The sequence below is a fragment of the Oncorhynchus nerka genome, linkage group LG22 (assembly GCF_034236695.1).
Source record: "Oncorhynchus nerka isolate Pitt River linkage group LG22, Oner_Uvic_2.0, whole genome shotgun sequence".
Classification (NCBI taxonomy): Eukaryota; Metazoa; Chordata; class Actinopteri; order Salmoniformes; family Salmonidae; genus Oncorhynchus; species Oncorhynchus nerka.
The window spans coordinates 52,887,982-52,913,696 of record NC_088417.1 but is presented as its reverse complement, the minus strand read 5'-3'; the positions used below and the strand labels follow the sequence as shown (position 1 = coordinate 52,913,696).

Genomic DNA, 25,715 nt, shown 5'->3' with positions numbered 1-25,715 from the left:
TGATCCAACCATAAATTCATAAATTCCAGGCAATTCTGATCCAACCGTCAATTCCTAAATTCTAGGGAGCAAGCATTTTATCCAGGTAGCCTGAGACAGCAACATGACAGTTATATATCGTTTTGTCAACATGAAAGCGAGGCGGATGACATTGGCATTTCTCTAAGGGTGAGTCAACATGTTTTCTACTTGCATGAACGCACACATACACAGATCAATTATAACCATGGACATCCACATCATATTTAGTTTAGATTGAACTACATCATGTTTGGCATCTTTTAGTTGTAACTGTGTATTAGACAAAGCTGTACTGTAGGTGATTTGATTATGTTGAAATGGTGCTGGAAGAATCGAGACAGTTGCTGTTTTCTTTGCGACTTCAATAGTTGGTTAGTCTTCCGAACATTTTATAAACATTAACTTGCTTGACCATGTTGTAGGTCATCTAACTGTTTGTTGAACTAACAGGTTATAGATCAAACAACGCAATTATCACAGCACATGTTGTAATAGGGCAAAAATCACTGGCTTGGTGATTAAGTTGCTGTTAAACCTGTTAAATACCACTTCTTAGAAGAAATGTATTACCCAATCAATCTAATGTTGTTTTTGGGGGGACAGAGAAGGGCGGATTTTAAATTGACCTATCCTTTGCTTGGCATGGGATCTATCTGTATGCCCTAGAAAAGTTTGGTCAAGCTCAATAATTACTTTCCCTAGGCGTAGGATAACAATTGGGCACTTAGGATAACAATTGGGCACATTGATGCATTTAAGTCTATTATTGCGCAAACTATTGAATCAATGGAACAGGAGTTAATTTATTCTGCAACAGATGTCATTGGCGCCTCTTGGGAAGTATTGTTAGGGGAGTGATATTTCTTTAGGTTTGCGAGCCCGCAATTGTCCACAATAGGCCTACAGTGCAGTAGGGTTCGTCAGAGGAAGTGACGGGAACGGGATAGTAAACTCAAATGAGGACTTCCAATTTTTCATGAAGGCTGCCACAATATAAGTCTGGTTAAAGTCGTCTGAACGAAGAGCGCAAATGTTACAGTAGCCTAATGATTGTGCGCAAGAACGTTATATTCACAGACGTCAGAAACGCTACAATGTATCAGAATATAGAATGTACTCGGGCGACACAACGATCAATGCGGGATGGTAGCCACCAACATTTGCAGAGATTTCACAATACTGAATTAAATCTGTGGATCATAGATTGAACTTTATGCAGACTTTTCAGGACTTTTCGTTGATTTGGAAATATTTGCGACCGATTTCAAGATGATTTACAACGAGGGTAGTAGACAGATTTTTAATAGTTAAAGTTATTCCATGAGTTTCAGAATGTATGCAAGTGAGATATCGCCACCAGTTCGGATTTCTCTGCTAGTGGTAACTCTTGTATCGCTTGGGATTTGTTCAGAACTAAAAGTACGAGTGCGTTTAAGTGATGGACTAATTGGGGAGGAGATTTTGGACGCCAACCGTGAGAATGATGACATTACAGTCGAGTTCAAGCAAGGAGATGGTACTCATATTACTGTGGTATTTGATTTCAAACGGGTGAGTTAAGTCAATATTCTTCAATGTAAATATTTACAACAGTTTTTAAAAACTTTGTAATATGCTGCATTATGTTACTACCAATATGTATAAACACACATACACACACCATTAGGCTGTCTATTATATAGATATCCTGGACATGATATTATAAAGGCCTATCCATTATCTATAGGCCTACTGTACATCTATTTAACTATATGCTGCTGTGTTGCCAGACGAGAAAAGAGTGCAGTATAACTGCAGTATGCTGTAAATACGGCATCCAAAATCAGTTTATTTTTTATTTTTACTGCAGTATAACTGCAGTTATTCTGCAATTACTGCTTCCAAAGTACCACAGCAAAATTACTGCCCTTTTGCAGCAATCTTTTTCTGTAAAGGATGAAATACCAAAGACAAATAGTCCTCTTGGACTGACTTTTGGAATTATATCATATTTGTTATATTCTGTGAACATAGGCCTATTTTTTTTTTTTTGTATTGTCCATTATTACAATCAATACAAGTGTTTGTTAATTAGGATTTGCTGTGAACTGCCCCTGATTGAGCAGGCATTTGATATTACCCTGGCTAATGAACTCCCTACAATGACCCACGATATCCTGACATTACAGACACATTCAAAGTCTTATTGACTTGTAGAGCAATCAAGGAATCGTACAACTATTGTCCCCCAATAGCTTATCTGGTTACAGTTAACAGGCAGGGGACATATTTTCTTCTGTCTGGATCAAGTCAATTTGGACAGCAGCTTTCCCTCACTCCATGTGCGTGCTTCCAATCTACTCCTGTCGGCATTATGCACATTTATGGAAAATTGGAATTGGTCTGAAGGCCAGCTGCCAGAGTGGAGTTATTGTACAGCCAGGCGAGACATCTCATCTGGTAGAGGAACCTGTTGAAAAGGTGCAATGAAAAAAATGCAGGGAATATTTGTCTTCCTATGGTGTGTAAGTGGCGGAGCAGAAAGGGGACTAAGTCTAACTGGAGAATAACATCATTTTTTGTTTAAGAAGTAAATGGGATGTGCAATATTCAGAAAATCCAGCATCAATGGCTGAAAATTCCAGACGCATTCTGGTATTATTTTTCAAGTCTTTTTGGCAGCTTTGTTGTTTGTTTCTGGTTCCTCCCCTATTCCTGCCCCTCCCTCTATATGTGAATAGATGAATCAACATTTTAGGCAACCACAAAATACTCTTGCCTTTCAGACCTTAATGTCAATACCATGACATTTCAAGCCATATTGCATTTTTCACCAGACAGGGAACAATCTGTATCCATTTGTGAGAGGCCTGCCAAGCTGGAGTGATGTTAAAGGTTCCCAGGATTGTAGACTGTTGTATACGACTGTAATGGTGATCATGTGGTCCACAAGTTACATCCACTTCATACATTGAACGCTATTTCAGCATGACCTTAACAAACCTTCGTTTTTAAAACCGGAAAATATCCCTCTGCCTCAAACCAAGTTGAGAAATGTAAATCTCCCTCATACACCACCATACACATATCTCCTGTTGAATGTATCTCAATTCAACCATTGGTGCGATTCCCAAGCCATCTGTCATTTGTTTGGTCCCAGGTTGTGATGGCATGGGGATAAGATGAAGGAAAAGAGTCACCTCTCACTTCATCCCTATGGGAGCTGCAGTTTGACCTGTCATCGGAGGCTCTGTGGTGCGTTTCTTCTGTCTGTCAGTGAGAGGTATTTACCATGCCAACCCAGCCCCCATGAAGAACCAGGGCAGCAGCAAACCCATGCAGGTTATATCAGATTGTATGCATGATGAGCCAACTACGCATTCATCTCCGCACCCTCACCTCCAGCTATTAGCTGCCCCATGGAAGCTTGTTTTGTACAGGCTATGTTTTTACAGCATCAGTGCAGTTATTGGTAAAAATACAATCTTTTTGAGAAAGTAACATTTGACATTTTTGTTTATGACGATTTTATCAGTGTTGGTGTGTTCAGTAAGCATTTTAATCAAGCTATGTTATAGGGTACTTTGTTCAAAGATTTATATAAAGACATTTGATGCTTTGTTCACAGACTGTGGTGATATTCTCAACGTGCGGCCTAATCCCTATTTAAATAGCTTTGTTTCTGTATCCTCTGTCGGTGTGAATCCCTCCTATCTTGTCGGGTCAATCCCCAAACCATGTCTCACTTTAGCTTTCCTTGGACTCTAGTGATCATGCTAGTCATTAGACAATCACTTGTTGCCCATTGAGAGGTTAAGGGCCCACCACAGTGATTTCACAGTCAACGCAGACAGAGCTATTTTGCGTTGCATTCCAAAAATCCAGCCTCACAAAAGTACATATGCAAACTAACCTCCAGCAGATCCATTGCGGATCCGTTGCGTAGACTGTGTAGAGCCCTGTAGGTGGCCTGGAGTTCGACCATAAGAAACCTGCCTTGAATCGAGTTGTACACAGGCCCCTCCAGGAATGCTCCCATCCCCTCCCCCACTCTGTATACCCCATCCATCTGCTCCTCTGGATGTTCTACCGTCACAGTGGGGGAAACAAGAGTCCCCCATCCTCCTTCTTCTTCTCTTCTTCTTCCTCAACCACTCCACAGTTTCCCTGACCTCATTATCGACATCTCCAACTTGAGGACCAGAGTGTTTGAATCATGGTACTTGTTTTACTCCGAGGGTGATCAACCCAATGGGATGGGTAAATGAAGAGAAGAAAAGGACTTGTTCCTTGTTCAGATAGCCTTGTCTTCCTTTGTCTACTCAGCCGACTGGGATGTTTACCTCGGCTTTGTGTTCTACTGGGAGTTTTAAGAATGAGTATGTTTACATGCACAATAATGATTAAGTATTATATTAATATATTCAACTGATTATGACACTACTCTGAGTTTGGCATAATCCTAATTATGGTAAGGTCATAAGCGGAGTAACCATCAACAAATTGAAACACCAGTTTTGTTGTTGTTGCTATCTTTTGAATGATTAGAAAATGTAACACCTTAATCGGAGTTAATGCAGTGTATTTGATTTGCACATGTGCTTTCACGAGCCTCCCTTCTTGGTGCGAGTGAAGTGTGTTCGGAAATTATAGTAGACTATCTATCTTAGAAATGGTTTTCACATACAAACTGCATATGTCTGAACTCAGAATAAAATAAGCTTCCCAAAAATAATATGAACGCTTGTGATACAAGGATAATATTGATTGGCTATTTTCTGAATTTTTCAAAGTCTTATTAAATCAAATCAAATCAAATTTATTTGTCACATACACATGGTTAGCAGATGTTAAGGCAAGTGTCGCGAAATGCTTGTGCTTCTAGTTCCGACAATGCAGTAATAACCAACGAGTAATCTAACTAACAATTCCAAAACGACTACCTTATAGGTACAGTGCCTTCAGAAAGTGTTTACACCCCTTTATTTTTCCCACATTTTGCTGTGTCACTGCCTGAATTTAAAATATATTAAATGTATTATTTTTGGTCACCGGCCTACACATGAAATGGGGTATCATGTGTAGGCCAGTGACCAAAAAAACTCAATTGTATATATTTTAAATTCAGGCTGTCAAAGTGGAATTACATTTTTTACAAATTCATTAAAAATTAAAAGCTGAAATGACTTGAGTCAATAAATATTCAAGCCTAAATAAGTTTTGCGAGCAAAAATTTGCTTAACAATTCACATAGTAAGTTGCGTGGATTCACATTGTGTGCAATAATAGTGTTAATGTTATAGACACGTTTAATGGAGCGTTGCAAGAACATTCATGTGTTCAGTTTTCTGAGGGCTAGAATGATTTTTGAATTACTACATCATCTCTCTACCCCACACATACAATTGTCTGTAAGGTCCCTCGGTCGAGCAGTGAATTTCATTTTTTATTTATTTCCAATGGTTCGCAAAGAATGAGACTTATTGGTAGCTTGATACATTTTTTAAAAAAGCAGGCATTGAATATACACCCAGTCACTACAAAGAAAGAGGCGTCCATCCAAACTCAGTTGCCGGAGAGGAAGGAACCTGCTCATTGATTTCACCATGAGGTCAATGGTGACTTTAAAACCCTTACAGAGTTTAATAGCTGGGATAGGAGAAAACTGAGGATGGATCAACAACATTTTAGTTCCTCCACAATACTAACATTATTGACAGAGTGAAAAGAAGGAGACCTGTACAGAATAAAATATTCCCAAACATGCATTATGTTGCCAATAAAGGTACTAAAGTAAAACTGCAAAATAATTGGCAAAGAAATGTAGTTTATGTCCTGAATACAAAGCATTATGTTTGGGGCAAATCTAATAATAATATCTCTGACTACCACTCTTCACATTTTCAAGCATGGTGGTGGCTGCATCATGTTATGGGTATGCTTGTCATCAGCAAGGACTATGGGGTTCTTTTTATGAGAAAAAAATAGAATAGAGCTAAGCACAGGCAAAATCTTAGAGGAAAACCTTGTTCAGACTACTTTCCAGCAGACACTGAAAGAGTAAATTAACCTTTCAGGCGGAGAATAACCTAAAACTCAAGGCCAAATATACACTGGAGTTACTTACCAAGGTGACATTGAATGCTCCTGAGTGGCTTAGTTACAGTTTTGACTTAAAAATCGATGGCAAGACTTGGAAATGGCTGTCTAGCAGTGATCAACAACCAACTTGATTAATTTTAAAAGTAATAATGCGCAAATATTGTACAATCCAGGGGTGCAAAGCTATTAGAGACTTACCCAGAAAGACTCACAGCTGTAATCGCTGCCAAAGGTGATTCTAGCATGTATTTACTCAGTGCTTGAATACTTATCTAATCACGATACATTCAATTTTTATTTTTTATTTTTTAATTTTTTTTACAAATGTTTGATTTTTTTCTCCCTCTTTGACATTAAAGAGTATTTTGTGTAGAAATTTGACCAAAAATGACAATCACATCCATTTTATTTTTACTTTGTAACACAACAAATGTGGACAAAGTAAAGGGTTGTGAATAATTTCTGAAGGCACTGTAGCCTGATTATCAGATATTGTATATGTTAACCGCATTATAAGGTTAAACGTTCTACTTGCAAATCATGTTAATCTTAGTATTATATTAATATGAGTATTCACAATAATCATAGTATTGTGTGCATGTAAACATAGTCGATTTTGGGATAGCCAAAATTAAGTCAGTGTAGCATTGTGACAGATGTGGGTATAGGGTTGGATTCAGGTCTCATGTTTCTAGGTCAGGTCAGGTCAGCCCTCATAACAGACATGACACTTGATATAGTAGTTACTTATTTATGGATTATCCTTATGCCAAACGCATAGTGGAGTTTTGGCAGCACTTTTACACGAAGGTTCCCTTATGCCATGCAGTATGTATGTAGCTTCTTTCGACACCTAGTAGACTCCATGCCCTGACGAATTTTTTTTATTTATTTCACCTTTATTTAACCAGGTAGGCTAGTTGAGAACAAGTTCTCATTTGCAACTGCGACCTGGCCAAGATAAAGCATAGCAGTGTGAACAGACAACACAGAGTTACACATGGAGTAAACAATTAACAAGTCAATAACACAGTAGAAAAAAGGGGCAGTCTATATACAATGTGTGCAAAAGGCATGAGTAGGTAGGCGAATAATTACAATTTTGCAGATTAACACTGGAGTGATAAATGATCAGATGGTCATGTACAGGTAGAGATATTGGTGTGCAAAAGAGCAGAAAAAGTAAATAAATAAAAAACAGTACAAAAACAGTATGGGAATGAGGTAGGTGAAAATGGGTGGTCTATTTACCAATAGACTATGTACAGCTGCAGCGATCGGTTAGCTGCTCGGATAGCTGATGATTGAAGTTGGTGAGGGAGATAAAAGTCTCCAACTTCAGCGATTTTTGCAGTTCGTTCCAGTCACAGGCAGCAGAGTACTGGAACGAAAGGCGGCCAAATGAGGTGTTGGCTTTAGGGATGATCAGTGAGATACACCTGCTGGAGCGCGTGCTACGGATGGGTGTTGCCATCGTGACCAGTGAACTGAGATAAGGCGGAGCTTTACCTAGCATGGACTTGTAGATGACCTGGAGCCAGTGGGTCTGGCGACGAATATGTAGCGAGGGCGAGCCGACTAGAGCATACAAGTCGCAGTGGTGGGTGGTATAAGGTGCTTTAGTGACAAAACGGATGGCACTGTGATAGACTGCATCCAGTTTGCTGAGTAGAGTGTTGGAAGCCATTTTGTAGATGACATCGCCGAAGTCGAGGATCGGTAGGATAGTCAGTTTTACTAGGGTAAGCTTGGCGGCGTGAGTGAAGGAGGCTTTGTTTCGGAATAGAAAGCCGACTCTTGATTTGATTTTCGATTGGAGATGTTTGATGTGAGTCTGGAAGGAGAGTTTGCAGTCTAATTGAGTCTGTTCTGAGGGCAAACTGGGGGGAGCAACTCAATATTAGGAAGGTCTTCTTAATGTTTTGTACACTCAGTGTATAGTGTATCACTAATATGTGAATTTATATCCTGTTTATATTTCCTATTTCTCTCCTCTCTCTCTTTTTTTCAGGATGTGAGGATCGTCCGAGCTCTGATCCTGGGGGAGCCAGAGCGAGGCCAGAACCAATACCAGGTGCTGTGCTTTGTCTCGCGCCTCGATCACCACGAGATCATTCCCACTGAGTCCATGGCTCGCCTCAGACAGGTGAGCTGCTGTAACAAACCACCACTGTCCCTCATAATCTGGGCCATCATTCCCATATGGGGCATACTCATATGTTGTCATATTGACAACTCCATTGTGTCCTCCTCCCAGAGCGCTAAGAACCTTGGCGTGATCCTGGACAACACCCTGTCGTTCTCAACTAACATCATGGCGGTGGCCCGTTCTTGTAGGTTCATGCTCTACAACATCCGCAGAGTACGACCCTGCCTCACACAGGAAGCAGCGCAGGTCCTAATCCAGGCACTTGTCATCTCCCGTCTGGATTACTGCAACTCGCTGTTGGCTGGGCTCCCTGCCTGTGCCATTAAACCCCTACAACTCATCCAGAACGCCGCAGCCCGTCTGGTGTTCAACCTTCCCAAGTTCTCTCACGTCACCCCGCTCCTCCGCTCTCTCCACTGGCTTCCAGTTGAAGCTCGCATCCGCTACAAGACCATGGTGCTTGCCTACGGAGCTGTGAGGGGAACGGCACCTCAGTACCTCCAGGCTCTGATCAGGCCCTACACCCAAACAAGGGCACTGCGTTCATCCACCTCTGGCCTGCTCGCCTCCCTACCACTGAGGAAGTACAGTTCCCGCGCAGCCCAGTCAAAACTGTTCGCTGCTCTGGCCCCCCAATGGTGGAACAAACTCCCTCACGACGCCAGGACAGCGGAGTCAATCACCACCTTCCGGAGACACCTGAAACCCCACCTCTTTCAGGAATACCTAGGATAGGATAAAGTAATCCTTCTCACCCCCCTTAAAAGATTTAGATGCACTATTGTAAAGTGGCTGTTCCACTGGATGTCTTAAGGTGAACGCACCAATTTGTAAGTCGCTCTGGATAAGAGCGTCTGCTAAATGGCTTAAATGTAATGTAAATGCATAGGGAGAGGTAACTAGGGACAGGTTTTGGATGTGAAGGTATGGTACCAATGGTGTTATTATAAGAGATGGGTCTTTACATGAAAGAGTGCCTTTTCCATCCCTTTTGATATTTTAAGTATACATTTTGTACTAATATTTAATTTTAAAAGCTTTTTATATTAAATTAAGAACCCTTTAATATAGACCACATGGATATTAAAAATAGATTTATCGAATTATCCATAAAGACTTGCTAAAGTGCCAAAATTCAGCATTTCACTGTGACTTCTAGGAAGCCTTAACCCCAACATTTCAAGTTTTCACCATCATGGTAAAGCCCTAGTTATTTTGTTGCTTTGAGGAAGTAAATTTTGACGATGATAATTTATTTAATGTGATTAGTGATTCATTTACGTCTGTCCCAAGTTGACAAGGTAAAGATCTGTCGTCGTTCTGCCCCTGAGCAAGGCAGTTAACCCACTGTTCCCCGGGCGCCGAAGACGTGGATGTCGAATAAGGCAGCCCCCCGCACCTCTCTGATTCAGAGGGGTTGGGTTAAATGCGGAAGACATTTCAGTTGAAGGCATTCAGTTGTACATCTGACTAGGTGTCACCCCTTTCCCTTTCCTTTCCCTCATTAAGATCAACTGTTACGCAAACCGAACTGTCTTTTCAATATGGTGAAACTATTCCTTTTTTTTAACATTGAACATATAGTTTAAAAGCAGGTGAGCTGGTTCTATACTTTTTGGCAATTTTCTGTTGTTTAGTGTTGGAAAACTGAATGGGTTGAGCGTAACATGTCAACCCTTTTACCCCTAGATAGACAGGCTAGAAATGTTTCAATTTAAATGAATTTAATTGAATTGCCAATTCGTATTGCACACAACAATCTTCTATTCCCCCTGTCACAAAGGGATTTATTGTCAACCCTATTATACAGTCAACCATGTTACTTTACTTGGCACTTAGTAGGCACTTTATATACACTACGGGGCAAAAGTTATAGAACACCTACTCATTCAAGGGTTTTTCTTTATTTGTACTATTTTCTACATTGTAGAATAATAGTTAAGACATCAAAACTATGAAATAACACATATGGAATCGTAGTAGCCAAAAAAAGTGTTAAACAAATCAAAATATATTTTACATTTGAGATTCTTCAAAGTAGCCACCCTTTGCCTTGATGACATCTTTGCACACTCTTGGTATTCTCTCAACCAGCTTCACCTTGTATGCTTTTCCAACAGTCTTGCAGGAGTTCCCACATTATACTGAGCACTTGTTGGCTGTTTTTCCTTCACTCTGCGGTCCGACTCATCCCAAACCATTTCAATTTGTCTAATGTTGGGGGATTGTGGAGACCAGGTCATCTGATGCAGCACTCCATCATTCTCCTTCTTGGTAAAATAGCCCTTACACAGCCTGGAGGTGTGCTGGGTCATTGTCCTGTTCAAAACAATTTATAGTTCCACTAAGCCCAAACCAGATGGGATGGTGTATCACTGCAGAATGCAGTGGTAGCCATGCTGGTTAAGTGTGCCTAGAATTCAAAATAAATCACAGAGAGTGTCACCAGCAAAGCACCCCTACATCATCACACCTCTTCCTCCATACTTTACGGTGGGAAATACACATGCAGAGATCATCCGTTCACCCACACCTCAAAAAGACACGGCGGTTGGAACCAAAAATCTCCAATTTGGACTCCAGTCCATAGGATACATTTCCACCGGTCTAATGTCCATTGCAAGTGTTTATTGGCCCAAGCCTCTTCTTATTATTTTTGTCCTTTAGTAGTGTTTTCTTTACAGCAATTCGACCATGTAGGCCTGATTCACACAGTCTCCTCTGAACAGTTGATGTTGAGATGTGTCTGTTACTTAAACTCTGCGAAGCATTTATTTGGGCTGCAATTTCTGAGGCTGGTAAATCTAACGAACGTATCCTCTGCAGCAGAGGTAACTCTGGGTCTTCCATTCCTGTGGTGGTCATCATGAGAGCCAGTTTCATCATAGGGCTTGATGGTTTTTGCAACTGCACTTGAAAAAACGTTCAAAGTTCTTGAAATTTCCCGGATTGACTGACCTTCATGTCTTAATAGTAATGATGGACTGTTGTTTCTCTTTGCTTATTTGAGTTGTTCTTGCCATAATATGACTTGGTCTTTTACCAAATAGGGCTATCTTCTCTATAATGCGCTTTGGTAGATTGGTCATAGATAGTAGGGCGGGTTGCCCAGCAGGGATCTCTTGTCCTTTGAAGAATGTCTCTGGTGGTAAACTGGATACATGGTAGTACCGTCATCGTGTGGTAGAACAGATACTCTGTCCATCCTCTCCTAGCCCACGTTTACAGTTGCTGCGCTAACGCAACGGCTTGGAGGTATCACTTCTTTAGTGAATAAGAGTTCGAAGTTCATACCATGTTGCCATACTTTTAAGCTCATGCTATATTCTGGCTGGCATAGTCAAAATTCATCCTTTCGGTGTGTTGACCGTCATCTTCACATTGAAATTCGATGCTAATTTCATTAGGTTCCTGCTGAGGTTGGCTTAGTTCTGTAGGTGGTCTTTGTTCTTTCAACGTGGGGACCGCAAGTCCTCACGTCCTTGGAACAGGAAGTTACATTTTTGTAAAGGGGCTTATATAGGGTTGGGAAAGAGGGCCGTGTTTCATCGTTTACAACCGATGTCTGTTCACCTGGGTGGGGCCACTGAGTTGAGCGTAGTTTACTCATGAAAACCAATTCTCTCATTTAGAAGCTAAAATTACATTTCATCTTTTCACAAATCTTTTCATATTTAAACATTTAAATTGCTCAACAATTCCATGTGAATCTGAACTAGAATGTGTAGACTTTCCAAGATAGTTTTTTTGTTGTTGTTGAATTTTACCCCTTTTTCTCCCCAATTTCGTGGTATCCAATTGTTTTAGTAGCTACTATCTTGTCTCATCGCTACAACTCCCGTACGGGCTGTGGAGAGGAAGGCTGAAAGTCATGCGTCCTCCGATACACAACCCTCGGCAACCTTGGTTAGCGCGCACTGCGCCCGGCCTGCCACAGGAGTCGCTGGTGCGAGATGAGACAAGGACATCCCTACCGGCCAAGCCCTCCCTAACCCGGACGACGCTAGGCCAATTGTGCGTCGCCCCACGGACCTCCCGGTCGCGGCTGGTTACGACAGAGCCTGGTCGCGAACCCAGAGTCTCTGATTGCACAGCTGGCGCTGCAGTACAGTAACCACTGCGCCACCCGGGAGGCCCAAGATACAGTTTATGTCGTCCTATCATCAGTAATAATGTCTCAGATGCGAACTGATCTGACATCATATTCAGTAAGTACCAATGCATATTTTCAACTGGTTGGATTACCGAAATAGGGTTCCGTTTCCAACCTTTTGATGTTCCCAGACTCTCTATGTTAACAAAGGAATTTTCAATAGTCACATCGGTAGAGTAGAGAGAGGAAAGAGGGGAAAGGTATTTATGGGGTTCATCAACGTCCCCCAACAGGCCAACGTCATGACACTACATGATTGCATATGTGTTATTTCATATTTTTGATGTCTTCACTATTATTATACAATGTAGAAAATAGTACCATATAGAAAAACCATTGAATGAGTAAGTGTTCTATAATTTTGACTGGTAGTGGTGTATTTAAAAAAAAAAATGACCTCTTCCCACATACGTGTTTCTATGAAGCTGACGACAGAACTTTTTTAAAACACTTCTCAAAAGGCACCGGATTGGTGGAACGACCCATTTTGTGTTATAATAACATGTTATAGGGCTGGTTTCCCAGACACAGAATAAGCCTCGTCCTGGACTTTCAATACAGTATCTTCATCACTAGCCCATAAGTAAAAATGATGCACAAAGTTATCTAACTTACCACCAAACTGTTTAATCCTCACACAAAGTAGTGGAGCTTAATTCTATTGCTAAATTTATTCTACCAGCAATACTTGTCCTTTTTCAACTTCCTCGCATTTTAAAATATAGCTGTTCTGTGATGGGATTCTACAGAAGAACCCCCACTTGGTCCGCACGGCAGAGGAGAAGCGTGGGGTGGAACACCTCCACATGGACATGGTGGTGAACGTGAGTCATGCAGGGCACCTCAACACACTCATCCACAACGTGTGTAAGGAGGCCCATGAGGGGTTTTATACCCGGACAGCTGACACCAAGCATTGGCTGGATAAAGGTGAGTTTGGCTTCCATTCAGATGCTCTGTTAGTGTTGTTTGGGTGTTTTAAAGGAACGTTTTCATTCTGTCTATCCTAGCTTTTTTTCCCATATTGTTGCCTAAGTGTCCTTAAGCTTTTGGATGTTTATCTGCACAGCTATGAAGTTCATTGCCATGCATTTTAACAGACATTCTTTGATCGAAAGTCAAAATGTCTCTACAGGAATAGAGGCCATTGAGTTTGAGCCCCTGCCCCAGACAGTGGACGTCTCTGGTCTGCAGCGATGCCCCTCCACTCTGGACCTGTGGCAGCCATGCTTCTGCAGCTATCACCTACGTCTGGAGTGGCTCCCCTGCCTGCTCAAATACTGCCGCAGCCGCCGGGGCGCGGCTGGAAGGACCAACCCGTACAAGTGTGGCATCAGGAGCTGCAGCAAGGGCTACCGCTTTGACTACTACGTCCCCCATAAACAGCTCTGCCCATGGGATGAGGAGACCTAGAGCAGCTGGTTTTGCCCTTAGTTCTTTCCTAGATGGCATTTAGCCTACCGTGCACATCTGGACTGAGCATGGCAGGGGATTGGCAAGAGGCCTTGAAGTGTATACAGAGTATACCAAACATTAGGAACACCTTCCTAATATTGAGTTTTTCCCTCCGAAAAGCCTCAATTCATCAGGGCATAGACTCCGCAAGGGGCCGAAATGTTGACTCCAATGCTTCCCACAGTTGTGTCAAGTTGGCTGGATGTCTTTTCGGTGGTGGATCATTCCTGATACTCACAGGAAGCTGTTGAGCGTGAAAAACCCAGCAGCATTGCAGCTCTTGACACAAACCGGTGTGCATGGCACCTACTACCATACCCTGTTCAAAGGCACTTAAATCTTGTGTCTTGCCCATTCACCCACTGAATGGCACACATACACAATTCATGTCTCAATTGTCTCAAGGCTTAAAAATCCTTCTTTAACCTGTCTCCTCCCCTTCATCTACACTGATTGAAGTGGATTTAACATCAATAAGGGATCATAGCTCTCACCTGGATTCACCTGGTCAGTCTATGTCATGGAAAGATCAAGTGTTCTTAATGTTTTGTACACTTGGACTTACACTAACTTATTTTCAGACAGAAGAGTGTCTCTGACTTACCACCAAGGTATTTGGATTCAACCAGACAGTAGCATATCTATTGTAACCATGTGTTTTTAATGTTGGATGTTTCCTACAGTGGTGTGTTGAGTCCATATATAATAATACTTTTCCTAAGCATGCAAGTGTCTGTATTAGGGCAGCTAGACAGGAGCTTAATGGGGGAAAATTGACAATGTGAAAATGGTAATATCGCCCAACCTAGATGGAATTGCCCATGCTACTATGGATGAATGTTTTGATTTGTTCAGTGCTCCGTTGGGGTCAAATTGGATGGTGAATCTGCTCAAGAGAAAACATTCATCCATGGTAGTGAATGAATCACTTAACTGATGTAGTTTTTATTGACTTAATGCAAAATAAAGCCATTTATTTACATCCTGTTAAAAGAACTAGGGTATTGAAACAGTACGGTCTGTAACCAATATCCACACTCTTGCCTTGAACTATAGGGACCAATTTTTGGGCTCGCTGGAAGGGTTTTTTCATTGCTGTCAAATACATCAGCGTGTAGCATCATATGCAGACACTGACTTAAGTCATGTTTATACTATAGGTATACAGAATAAAGTGATTAACTGTGAGTATTGTGCTGTCATATTCATGGTGGTATGAGATATTCATCAGGCAACTTATATCTGGGAACTTCTCTGTTCTACTTTTTGTCAATACTTTTTTTTACCTCTTTGATCAACAATATATTTTCAGATTTACTATCTTGTTGTGATAAACCCGAAGACACAAACTAGTGGACTGAAAAGTTTATGTAGTCTTTCTGTCCTTTATATATTTATTCAACTTTTCAAACGTAATGTCCAAAGTGCCAGTGATTAAGCTTGTACTGGAGATTGCTGTTCTGCATGTCATTGGTACATTATGATAACTGCTCATGTGTCTCTCTGAGGGAAGAACTGTTACAAACAAAAGTGATTTTTCAAAAATGGACCTAAAGCATACGTCCAGGAACAAAACATAAACATTTATTTTTTAAATCTATAAATTATTGGTTGATGGTAAGTGCCTTAACTTGTCACTGTGTTGTTTGATTTGAAAGTAATTATATGGTTTTAAATGTTTTATGTAAAAAATCTGCAGTTGAAGTTCAAAAATGTTTCCTAAAGGTGTCTAACTTTGACAAATGAAAATCCTTATTAGTCTTTATACTAGGCCTAATGCTTCTTCTGTTGGGTGTCATATTTGCAAAGCTGGATTTGTGGGCATATTAACATCATAATGCACAATATAGACATCTAAAACCCCAAGAATACAGTGTCCTCCATCATTATTAAATGGAATAAGTTTAGAACCACCAAGACTCTTCCTAGAGCTGGCCATCCGGGCAAACTGAGCAATTGGGGGAGAAGGGAGGTGACCAAGAACCCGATAGTCACTCTGAAAGAGCTCTGGAGGTCCTCTGTGGAGATGTGAGAACCCTCCAGAAGGAGAACCATCACTACAGCACTCTACCAATCAGGCCTTTATGGTAGAGGGCCCAGACAGAGGCCACTCCTCAGTAAAAAGAAAGTGACAGCCCGCTTGGAGTTTACCAAAAGGCACCTAAAGACATTCAGGGACAAGTCTCTGGATGTGCTTGAGTGGCCCAGCCAGAGCCCAGACTTGAACGCAATCAAACATCTCTGGAGAGCCCTGAAACTAGCTGTGCAGAGACACTCCCCATCCAACCTGACAGAACTTGAGAGGATCTGAAGAGAAGAATAGGAGAAACTCCCCAAATACCAGTGTGCCAACTTTGTAGTGTCATAGCCAAGAAGACTCAATACTGTAATTGCTGCCAAAGGTGCTTCAACAAAGTACTGAGTAAAGGGTTTCAATACTTACAGTATGTAAATGTGATATTTCTGTTTTTTATTTTTAATAAATTAGCAAACATTTCTAAAAACCTGTGTTTGCTTTGTCATTATGGGGTATTCCGTGTAGACTGAGGAGGGAAAAACTATTTAATACATTTTAGAATAAGGTTGTAACGTAACAAAATGTGGAAAAAGTTAAAGGGTCTGAATCCTTTCCGAAGCCACCGTATACATAATGCACAAATATCCATTGTGGAGTTTGACTGCCCTCTGGTGATCACTGGACTGAAGGTTGCCTGACAAAATACATTTAGGAGACTTGACAGCTTTATGATAGGCTTAGCCTGTAGCTAAATTATAAGTCATAGTTTTTTAGAAACTTTCTTACACGGGTCCGAGGTTGAGCACTGTTCCAGATTTCCTTATGGTGTATGTGTGTGCACGCACATGTGCGGAGGAGCAAGGCAGCTGCTTACTCCGCCACCAGGGCCATTCTCCCACTGAACATCAATATTCTCTTTATCTGTTTTAAGATTGACCAAAATAATTTGCATGAAGGTCTTCGTGTGTCCCATGCCTTCTTTTCTTCATGTCATTCAGGCAGACAGACCTGTGGTTGTGGCATCCTCTCAAAACATACTAGCACAATGTTGTCTTGTAGTGAAAAGAAGCAGATGATAATGCACTTCGAACCAAACCTGTCATAACGTTTTATACAGTTATAACATGTTATAAATGCTAATGAACTGTAATGCTTACAATGCCTGTAAGTGCGCATGTTTATAAATGTTTACAAATAACGAAATGGACATTTATTGATAATTAAATACAGCTTATTCATGAAATGTATTAAAAAGTGTTACCCATATTTTGGCAGTCTGCTCATTTTGTCTGCCCATTGGTAGATTTCAATCTCGTTCCATAGTGACAAATAACTATAATTCTCTCCCGAATTTGCCCTGCTTTGATGCTAAGTTATGCCATTGCGATATGCTGTCCTTCCCTTTATCCTTCCCTTTATATAAACACATACACTGAAGAGCAACTTTCCTAAATTCGCAGACAACCCATTGTTGTTTTATGCAAAAGAACTGAGACTGGATAGGACACACAGAGAGACTTATGCAAATGACTCTATCTGCCTGTGTGGGATACTAAAAAAGGTCAATGTTCCTCCACTATCCCACTTAGGTAAATGCAGATGAGCACTAGTTGGTTTGTGAAATTTCTATCCCAATACCAGCATGTTTTTAGAGAAAAAAGAGGACATATTCACATAGTGCTATCTAAACCAGTGAGTGGAACAATTCTTCAATCCAGGTAATTATTTTTTTTTTAAATTTTTTAATTCAAAATGAATAAATGACCTGTTCAAGTTTTACATACTTATATTCAATGTAATAAAAAGCAACAACAAAAAATAGCCATTTCAACAAACGTTGTGAGTGTCTCTTGACTTGATTCATCTGGTTTTGACTGAGTTCAGATAGGGTAGAGAGCTGGAGTAACTGTGGTCAATACTGAATGGGGATACCCTCCAACTTATGAATATTATAACAGCAATCACATGTCGGAGAAAATTTGAAAGTAAACTGCATTAGAATAACCTCAATTGGATTTTACTGGTAGAGCTGTGTGCTGCACTGTCCCAGTGAAGTTACAATCCTTTAGGAAAATCAGCAGTATTTATCATTTACAGATATTAAGATGAGCACAGATGGTGTGGAACACTCAAAGGCTCACCATGAACAAGCAGGTAAGGATGTTTCACCTGATTTTCAATGTTTATTTTCAATTTGTGTGTTTGTCGCTAACTCTTGTCAGGTGTATCTGAACAAATTGTGATGTAAACTTTTGTCCTCCATTGCACCTGCTAAACATTTTTCTTGGTGATGGTGGTGTTTAAAACAAAATAGCCTTACAGAATTTTCCTTTAAAGTTCTGCTTATTCGTACTGTCCTCATGGATGCATGGGTATGTGGCGCTTCCATGCAGAGCATGAACATTTTACATTGCTATGGTTATTTTAATCATAGAAGTTGATTTCTGAAGTAGTTATGGTGTGTCTGCACATTTGTTTTGTAGCTTTAAGCTATATTTCCCACAAACTCTCTAGTATTTATCAGCATTTCTACAATCCTTTACTGATAAGTGGGGAGTTAGGGTGTATTGATTACCACAGTGTGAATAGTGAATTATTATTTCTCTGTATAATTTTTCTGGTTGAAAGAACCTTATCAACAGCAAACATCTCCCTCAATAACACTTTACTATGAACAAGTGTTTCTGAAATAGGATGTGTTGATTCTGTCCGTTGGAGGCTCTACCAGGATGTACCTCAAGCTGTTTGCAGAGAAGTTGCCACATCCCTAGGCTATTAGGTGACATGGGAGAGGTGGTGAAACACGGAACAAACTCAATGAAAATGTGGAACTTGGATTCAGAGTGTATGGAAGTGAATTCATTGTTTTAAAGTTTTGGACATAATCTTACAAAAATAGTTTTTTAATCCGTTTCCATCATGATGTTGCCCCAGCTTCATTCATATTATTCAAACAAATCAATGTAATACAATTGGGATCATTTGAGTACACTAGGAGTAGAAACATTGGCGAATGTGGTGAGAGAACTCAGGAATTAATGTTAGTTGAACTTTCCTGCTCCAAGGTTGAGAAACCTTGAAATATGAGTGCAGCAGTAGCTGGTTGCATTAACCTTTCAAGTTGAATCAACTTCACCTCATAGGATCACATCAGGATCACACCAGCTATGAATTTCATGTAATCTAACACTAATAGCCACAACGCTACGCAAGACCATCAGTTAAGGGAAGAAAATATCACTATCGTTTTGCCCTGAGAGCAATGTTATCATGAATCCCTTCCCACAGCTTACAGTTCATTGTTTTATTGTATTTTTCAACACAAATGAACCAAAATGAATCAAACAACATAACTCCCTAATTCTTTTTTTCTTCAATGAAAGGTCTTTATGAAATAAGATAAGATAGTTCTCTGTGTGTTAATTGTACCTTTGAGAGGATATCCCCTCAGCAAATTCATGAATAGTATTTGTATAATATACTAGAGCATGGAGACCTTTTATCGGTTTCAAGTTTTCACGTACAGTAAAATGCCTTTCTTGCAAGCTCTAAACCCAACAATGTAGTGATCAATAACAAGGTACAGTGCATTCAGGAAGTATTCAGACCTCTTTACTTTTTCCACATTTCATTATGTTGCAGCCTTATTCTAAAATATATATTTTTTGTCCCCTCATCAATCTTCACACAATACCCCATAATGACAAATGTTTGCTAAATTATGACATTTACATAAGTATGCAGACCCTTAACTCAGTACTTTGCTGAAGCACCTTGGCAGCGATTACAGCCTCGAGTCTTCTTGGTATGACGCTACAAGCTTGGGCAATCCTGTATTTGGGGAGTATCTCCCATTCTTCTCTTCAGATCCTCTCAAGCTCTGTCAGGTTGGATGGGGAGCGTCGCTGCTATTTTCAGGTCTCTCCAGAGATGTTCGATCGGGTCAAGTCCGGGTTCTGGCTGGGCCACTCAAGCACATTCAGAGACTTGTCCCGAAGCCACTCCTGTGTTGTCTTGGCTGTGCGCTTAGGGTGGTTGTCCTGTTGGAAGGTGAACCTTTGCCCCAGTCTGAGGTCCTGAGTGCTCTGGAGCAGGTTTTCATCAAGGAGCTCTCTGTACTATGCTCCATTCATCTTTCCCTCGAACCTGACAAGTCTCCCAGTCCCTGCCACTGAAAAACATTTCCACAGCATGATGATGACACCACCATGCTTCACCGTAGGGATGGTACCAGGTTTCCAACAGATGTGGCGGTTGGTTTCATCAGACCAGAGAATCTTGTTTCTCATGGTCTGAGTCCTTTAGGTGCCTTTTACTGAGGAGTGGCTTCAGTCTGGCCACTCTGCTATAAAGGCCTGATTGGTGGAGTGCTGCAGAGATGGTTGTCCTTCTGGTAAGTTCTCCTATCTCCACAGAGGAACTCTGGAGCTCTGTCTTAGTGACCATCAGGTTCCTGACCAAGGCCCTTCTTACCCGATTGCTCACTTTGCCCGGGCAGCCAGCTCTAGGAAGAGTCTTGGTGGTTCCAAACTTATTCCATTTAAGAATGATGGAGGCCACTGTGTTCTTGGTGACCTTCAATGCTGCACCCTTCCCCAGATCTGTGCCTCGACACAATACTGTCTCGGAGCTCTACGAACAATTCCTTCAACCTAATGGCTTTGTTTTTGCTCTGACATGCACTGTCAACTGTGGGACAATATAAGGACAGGTGTGTGCCTTTCCAAATCATGTCCAATCAATTGAATTTACCACAGGTGGACTCCAATCAAGATGAATGGAAACAGGATACACTTGAGCTCCATTTGAGTCTCATAGCAAAGGGTCTGAATACTTATCTAAATAACATATTTCAGTAAATTTTTATTTTTAAACATTCACAAAAACTTCTAAAAACCTGTTTTCCCTTTGTCATTATTATAAAATAAGGCTGTAGGGCAACAAAATGTAGAAAAAGGGAAGGAGTCTGAATACTCTCCGAATTCACTGTCATACTACATAAGGTAGAACAAAAACAGATGAGAAATACAAATAAGAAATTCAGAAACAGTCTATTTGCTGAGTTATCAATATTTATTGATGTATAACTACAATGATTAATTGCAGAAAGTGGCTTTCCAGATATCACTTTCAGAGGTGCATTGATTTCCACAGCAGTGTATTCTGGATGGAGGGCTTTGACACTTGATTCAGAAACTGTCAGTCCCATTACTGAAAACCTGGCTGAGTAGTCATCCAGAGCAACCAGACGGTCTATTCTGTGTCAACTCACTTACCATTACTATTAGTATGGTAATGTGCATTATGGGAAACAAAATCATAAGACCTTTTTTATCAGAGATTTTAGAATTGCAAGGGGTGTGATATAACCATTATATGGAAGTTAAACCCAGTTCCATTATAGTTCTGGGTCTGGAGTTAGGGCTCTATTCAATCTGTAAAGCTGAAACATTTCTGAATCTGCAATAGAAATGTAAAGACCTTTTTATTCATTTAACCAGGCAACTCAGTTAAGAACAAATTCTTATTTACAACAACGGCCTAAGAACAGTGGGTTAACTGCTTCGTTCAGGGGCAGAATGACAGATTTTTACCTTGTCAGCTCGGAGATTCTATCTAGCAACCTTTTGGTTAGTGGCCCTATGCTCTAACCACCAGACTACCTGCCACCCCACTTTGCAAAAATCACTCCACCATTTCCTGGTTGCTAATTCTAATAGTTAGCCTAATTTCAGTTTATGTGGCAAAACAAGCAAGTATAGTGTAGATAATCTTTGTACCATCTAAACCGCTGTGAAATGTCTTTACCATAACCAAAAGCTGTTTGAAGATGGTTTACAGAACCGAAATTAAAAGAAGAAAAAATGTAACTGAAGAACGAAAAGCATAGAATAGCTCACTTAGAACAGATCCACTGCTTCTTAGACTTGCTTTCAATGAGAATGACAGATCAATAACACAATTTTATGTGAATTTGGTTGGGTTGCCAAAGTTAGATATTGCGGCTTTAAAGGTAATTTTCGATTGAGCTGACATATGCAGCGTTTACCGTGAATGCAGTCTTTGCTAAACCGGGAACATTGCCTTTAAATTTCAATCACGCTGTAAAGCTGAATTTCCGCTAGGCGGAATGAATAGGTCCCTTAGTCCGTGTGTACAGTGCACCTGGGGGTCTGTAAACATTACAATGGAAGGGCCTGAAAAGGTTGCCAGGACTACGCAGCTGATTTGCATGGCTTGATGATTTCCATACTGGAGGGTTGGCCTCTGAACAGGGTGGTGGTGGGGGGGGGGGAGATTTCCATACTGTGGGTCGAGCAGGCACATCGCTCGCCACAAACTCCCAGAGGTTCCATTTGAAATTCAAATGAGGGAAGATTACCTGTCACAGCAGACCTTTGCACTCTCTGTCTGTCACATGGTATTGTTGTATTGAAGGGAGGGTACCAGTGTAGGCTTAAAATTATCATAACCTTCTTAATCACTCCATATGGTGGTGAATCATCCATATGGCTGTATTGAATTTATACATTATACCCCTGATTAGGATAGATATGATTAGTGCCAAGAAGCTGTATCTTGTATATTATTATCCTATATATTGATAAAATTCAGGGCATGGTGTCTCTGTGTGTTGTTTATTATAACACGTTATAATAAATGTCATGAAATAGCATTCATAAATTATTTTAAATAAACAAGTACCTCATTTGTAAAAATTTATAAATAATTACAAGTGTTACGAGCGTAACAATTTATAAACGTTTATAAAAAAGTATTCTAGTTTATAAAGCATTATGAACAAGCATTATATATACAGTGCCTTGCGAAAGTATTCGGCCCCCTTGAACTTTGCGACCTTTTGCCACATTTCAGGCTTCAAACATAAAGATATAAAACTGTATTTTTTTGTGAAGAATCAACAACAAGTGGGACACAATCATGAAGTGGAACGACATTTATTGGATATTTCAAACTTTTTTAACAAATCAAAAACTGAAAAATTGGGCTTGCAAAATTATTCAGCCCCCTTAAGTTAATACTTTGTAGCGCCACCTTTTGCTGCGATTACAGCTGTAAGTCGCTTGGGGTATGTCTCTATCAGTTTTGCACATCGAGATACATTTTTTCCCATTCCTCCTTGCAAAACAGCTCAAGCTCAGTGAGGTTGGATGGAGAGCATTTGTGAACAGCAGTTTTCAGTTCTTTCCACAGATTCTCGATTTGATTCAGGTCTGGACTTTGACTTGGCCATTCTAACACCTGGATATGTTTATTTTTGAACCATTCCATTGTAGATTTTGCTTTATGTTTTGGATCATTGTCTTGTTGGAAGACAAATCTCCGTCCCAGTCTCAGGTCTTTTGCAGACTCCATCAGGTTTTCTTCCAGAATGGTCCTGTATTTGGCTCCATCCATCTTCCTATCAATTTTAACCATCTTCCCTGTCCCTGCTGAAGAAAAGCAGGCCCAAACCATGATGCTGCCACCACCATGTTTGACAGTGGGGATGGTGTGTTCAGGGTGATGAGCTGTGTTGCTTTTTACGCCAAACATAACGTTTTGCATTGTTGCCAAAAAGTTCAATTTTGGTTTCATCTGACCAGAGCACCTTCTTCCACATGTTTGGTGTGTTTCCCAGGTGGCTTGTGGCAAACTTTAAAAGACACTTTTTATGGATATCTTTAAGAAAAGGCTTTCTTCTTGCCACTCTTCCATAAAGGCCAGATTTTTGCAATATACGACTGATTGTTGTCCTATGGACAGAGTCTCCCACCTCAGCTGTAGATCTCTGCAGTTCATCCAGAGTGATCATGGGCCTCTTGGCTGCATCTCTGATCAGTCTTCTCCTTGTATGAGCTGAAAGTTTAGAGGGACGGCCAGGTCTTGGTAGATTTGCAGTGGTCTGATACTCCTTCCATTTCAATAGTATCGCTTGCACAGTGCTCCTTGGGATGTTTAAAGCTTGGGAAATCTTTTTGTATCCAAATCCGGCTTTAAACGTCTTCACAACAGTATCTCGGACCTGCCTGGTGTGTTCCATGTTCTTCATGATGCTCTCTGCGCTTTTAACGGACCTCTGAGACTATCACAATGCAGGTGCATTTATACGGAGACTTGATTACACACAGGTGGATTGTATTTATCATCATTAGTCATTTAGGTCAACATTGGATCATTCAGAGATCCTCACTGAACTTCTGGAGAGAGTTTGCTGCACTGAAAGTAAAGGGGCTGAATAATTTTGCACGCCCAATGTTTCAGTTTTTGATTTGTTAAAAAAGTTTGAAATATCCAATATATATCGTTCCACTTCATGATTGTGTCCCACTTGTTGTTGATTCTTCACAAAAAAATACAGTTTTATATCTTAATGTTTGAAGCCTGAAATGTGGCAAAAGGTCGCAAAGTTCAAGGGGGCCGAATACTTTCGCAAGGCACTGTATATATATATATATATACAGTGGGGCAAAAAAGTATTTAGTCAGCCACCAATTTTGCAAGTTCTCCCACTTAAAAAGATGAGAGAGGCCTGTAATTTTCATCATAGGTACACTTCAACTATGACAGACAAAATGAGAAGAAAAAAATCCAGATACTCACATTGTAGGATTTTTAATTAATTTATTTGCAAATTATGGTGGAAAATAAGTATTTGGTCACCTACAAACAAGCAAGATTTCTGGCTCTCACAGACCTGTAACGTCTTCTTTAAGAGGCTCCTCTGTCCTCCACTCATTACCTGTATTAATGGCACTTGTTTGAACTTGTTATCAGTATAAAATATACCTGTCAACAACCTCAAACAGTCACACTCCAAAATCTACTATGGCCAAGACCAAAGAGCTGTCAAAGGACACCAAAAACTAAATTGTAGACCTGCACCAGGCTGGGAAGACTGAATCTGCAATTGGTAAGCAGCTTGGTTTGAAGAAATCAACTGTGGGAGCAATTATTAGGAAATGGAAGACATACAAGACCACTGATAATCTCCCTCGATCTGGGGCTCCACGCAAGATCTCACCCCGTGGGGTCAAAATTATCACAAGAGCGGTGAGCAAAAATCCCAGAACCACACGGGGGGACCTAGTGAATGACCTGCAGAGAACTGGGACCAAAGTAACAAAGCCTACCATCAGTAACACACAACGCCGCCAGGGACTCAAATCCTGCAGTGCCAGACGTGTCCCCCTGCTTAAGCGAGGCCCGTCTGAAGTTTATATATATATAGCATTATATACAAGCATTTATAATGCCTTATTCATGAAAGTTATTAGAAAGGATTTAATGATTTGCTTAGTATTCCCTCTTGTAGCTTAATTCTGAAAAACCATCCATACTGTTACAGTTTTCTTCTGGATAAAGTGAGGAGGACCAAAATGCAGCGTGGTTATTTGTATACATCTTTAATAAAGATGAAAACACAAATAATACAAAACAACAAACGTAACGTGAAAACCTAAACAGCCTATCTGGTGCAAACAAACACAGAGACAGGAACAATCACCCACAAAACACTCAAAGAATATGGCTGCCTAAATATGGTTCCCAATCAGAGACAACGATAAACACCTGCCTCTGATTGAGAACCACTTCAGGCAACCATAGACTTTTCTAGACAACCCCACTATACCACAATCCCAATACCTACAAAAACCCCAAGACAAAACACACCACATAATAAACCCATGTCACACCCTGGCCAGACCAAAATAATAAAGAAAACACAAAATACTAAGACCAGGGCGTGACACATACCAGTGATGGGCAACTTTGATGGGGTTGGGGGCTACAAAAAAACCTGAACTCATAATCAGGGGCCGCAGTAGCTTGCGGGT

General features: G+C 40.6%; 2 protein-coding genes across 2 annotated transcripts in view; both read left to right on the top strand.

Annotated features, from left to right (window-relative positions):
- The first annotated feature begins 946 nt into the window (after window positions 1–946).
- LOC115104635 (out at first protein homolog) lies at window positions 947–17,134 on the top strand. The gene is made up of 4 exons (XM_029625991.2): window positions 947–1,572; window positions 8,114–8,248; window positions 13,154–13,334; window positions 13,540–17,134. The coding sequence occupies exons 1-4, from the start codon at window positions 1,342–1,344 to the stop codon at window positions 13,815–13,817; spliced, it is 825 nt and encodes a 274-aa protein (XP_029481851.1). The 5' UTR covers window positions 947–1,341; the 3' UTR covers window positions 13,818–17,134.
- Window positions 17,135–17,420: 286 nt separating this feature from the next.
- The window catches only part of LOC115105319 (POU domain, class 2, transcription factor 3-like), a 28,081-nt gene continuing 19,786 nt past the window's right edge, over window positions 17,421–25,715 (top strand). Inside the window, exons 1-2 of the mRNA XM_029627240.2 lie at window positions 17,421–17,594; window positions 17,974–18,030. Of these exons, the coding sequence (XP_029483100.1) occupies window positions 17,982–18,030 (49 nt within the window). The 5' untranslated portion in view covers window positions 17,421–17,594; window positions 17,974–17,981. The remainder of the gene's footprint in view (window positions 17,595–17,973; window positions 18,031–25,715) is intronic.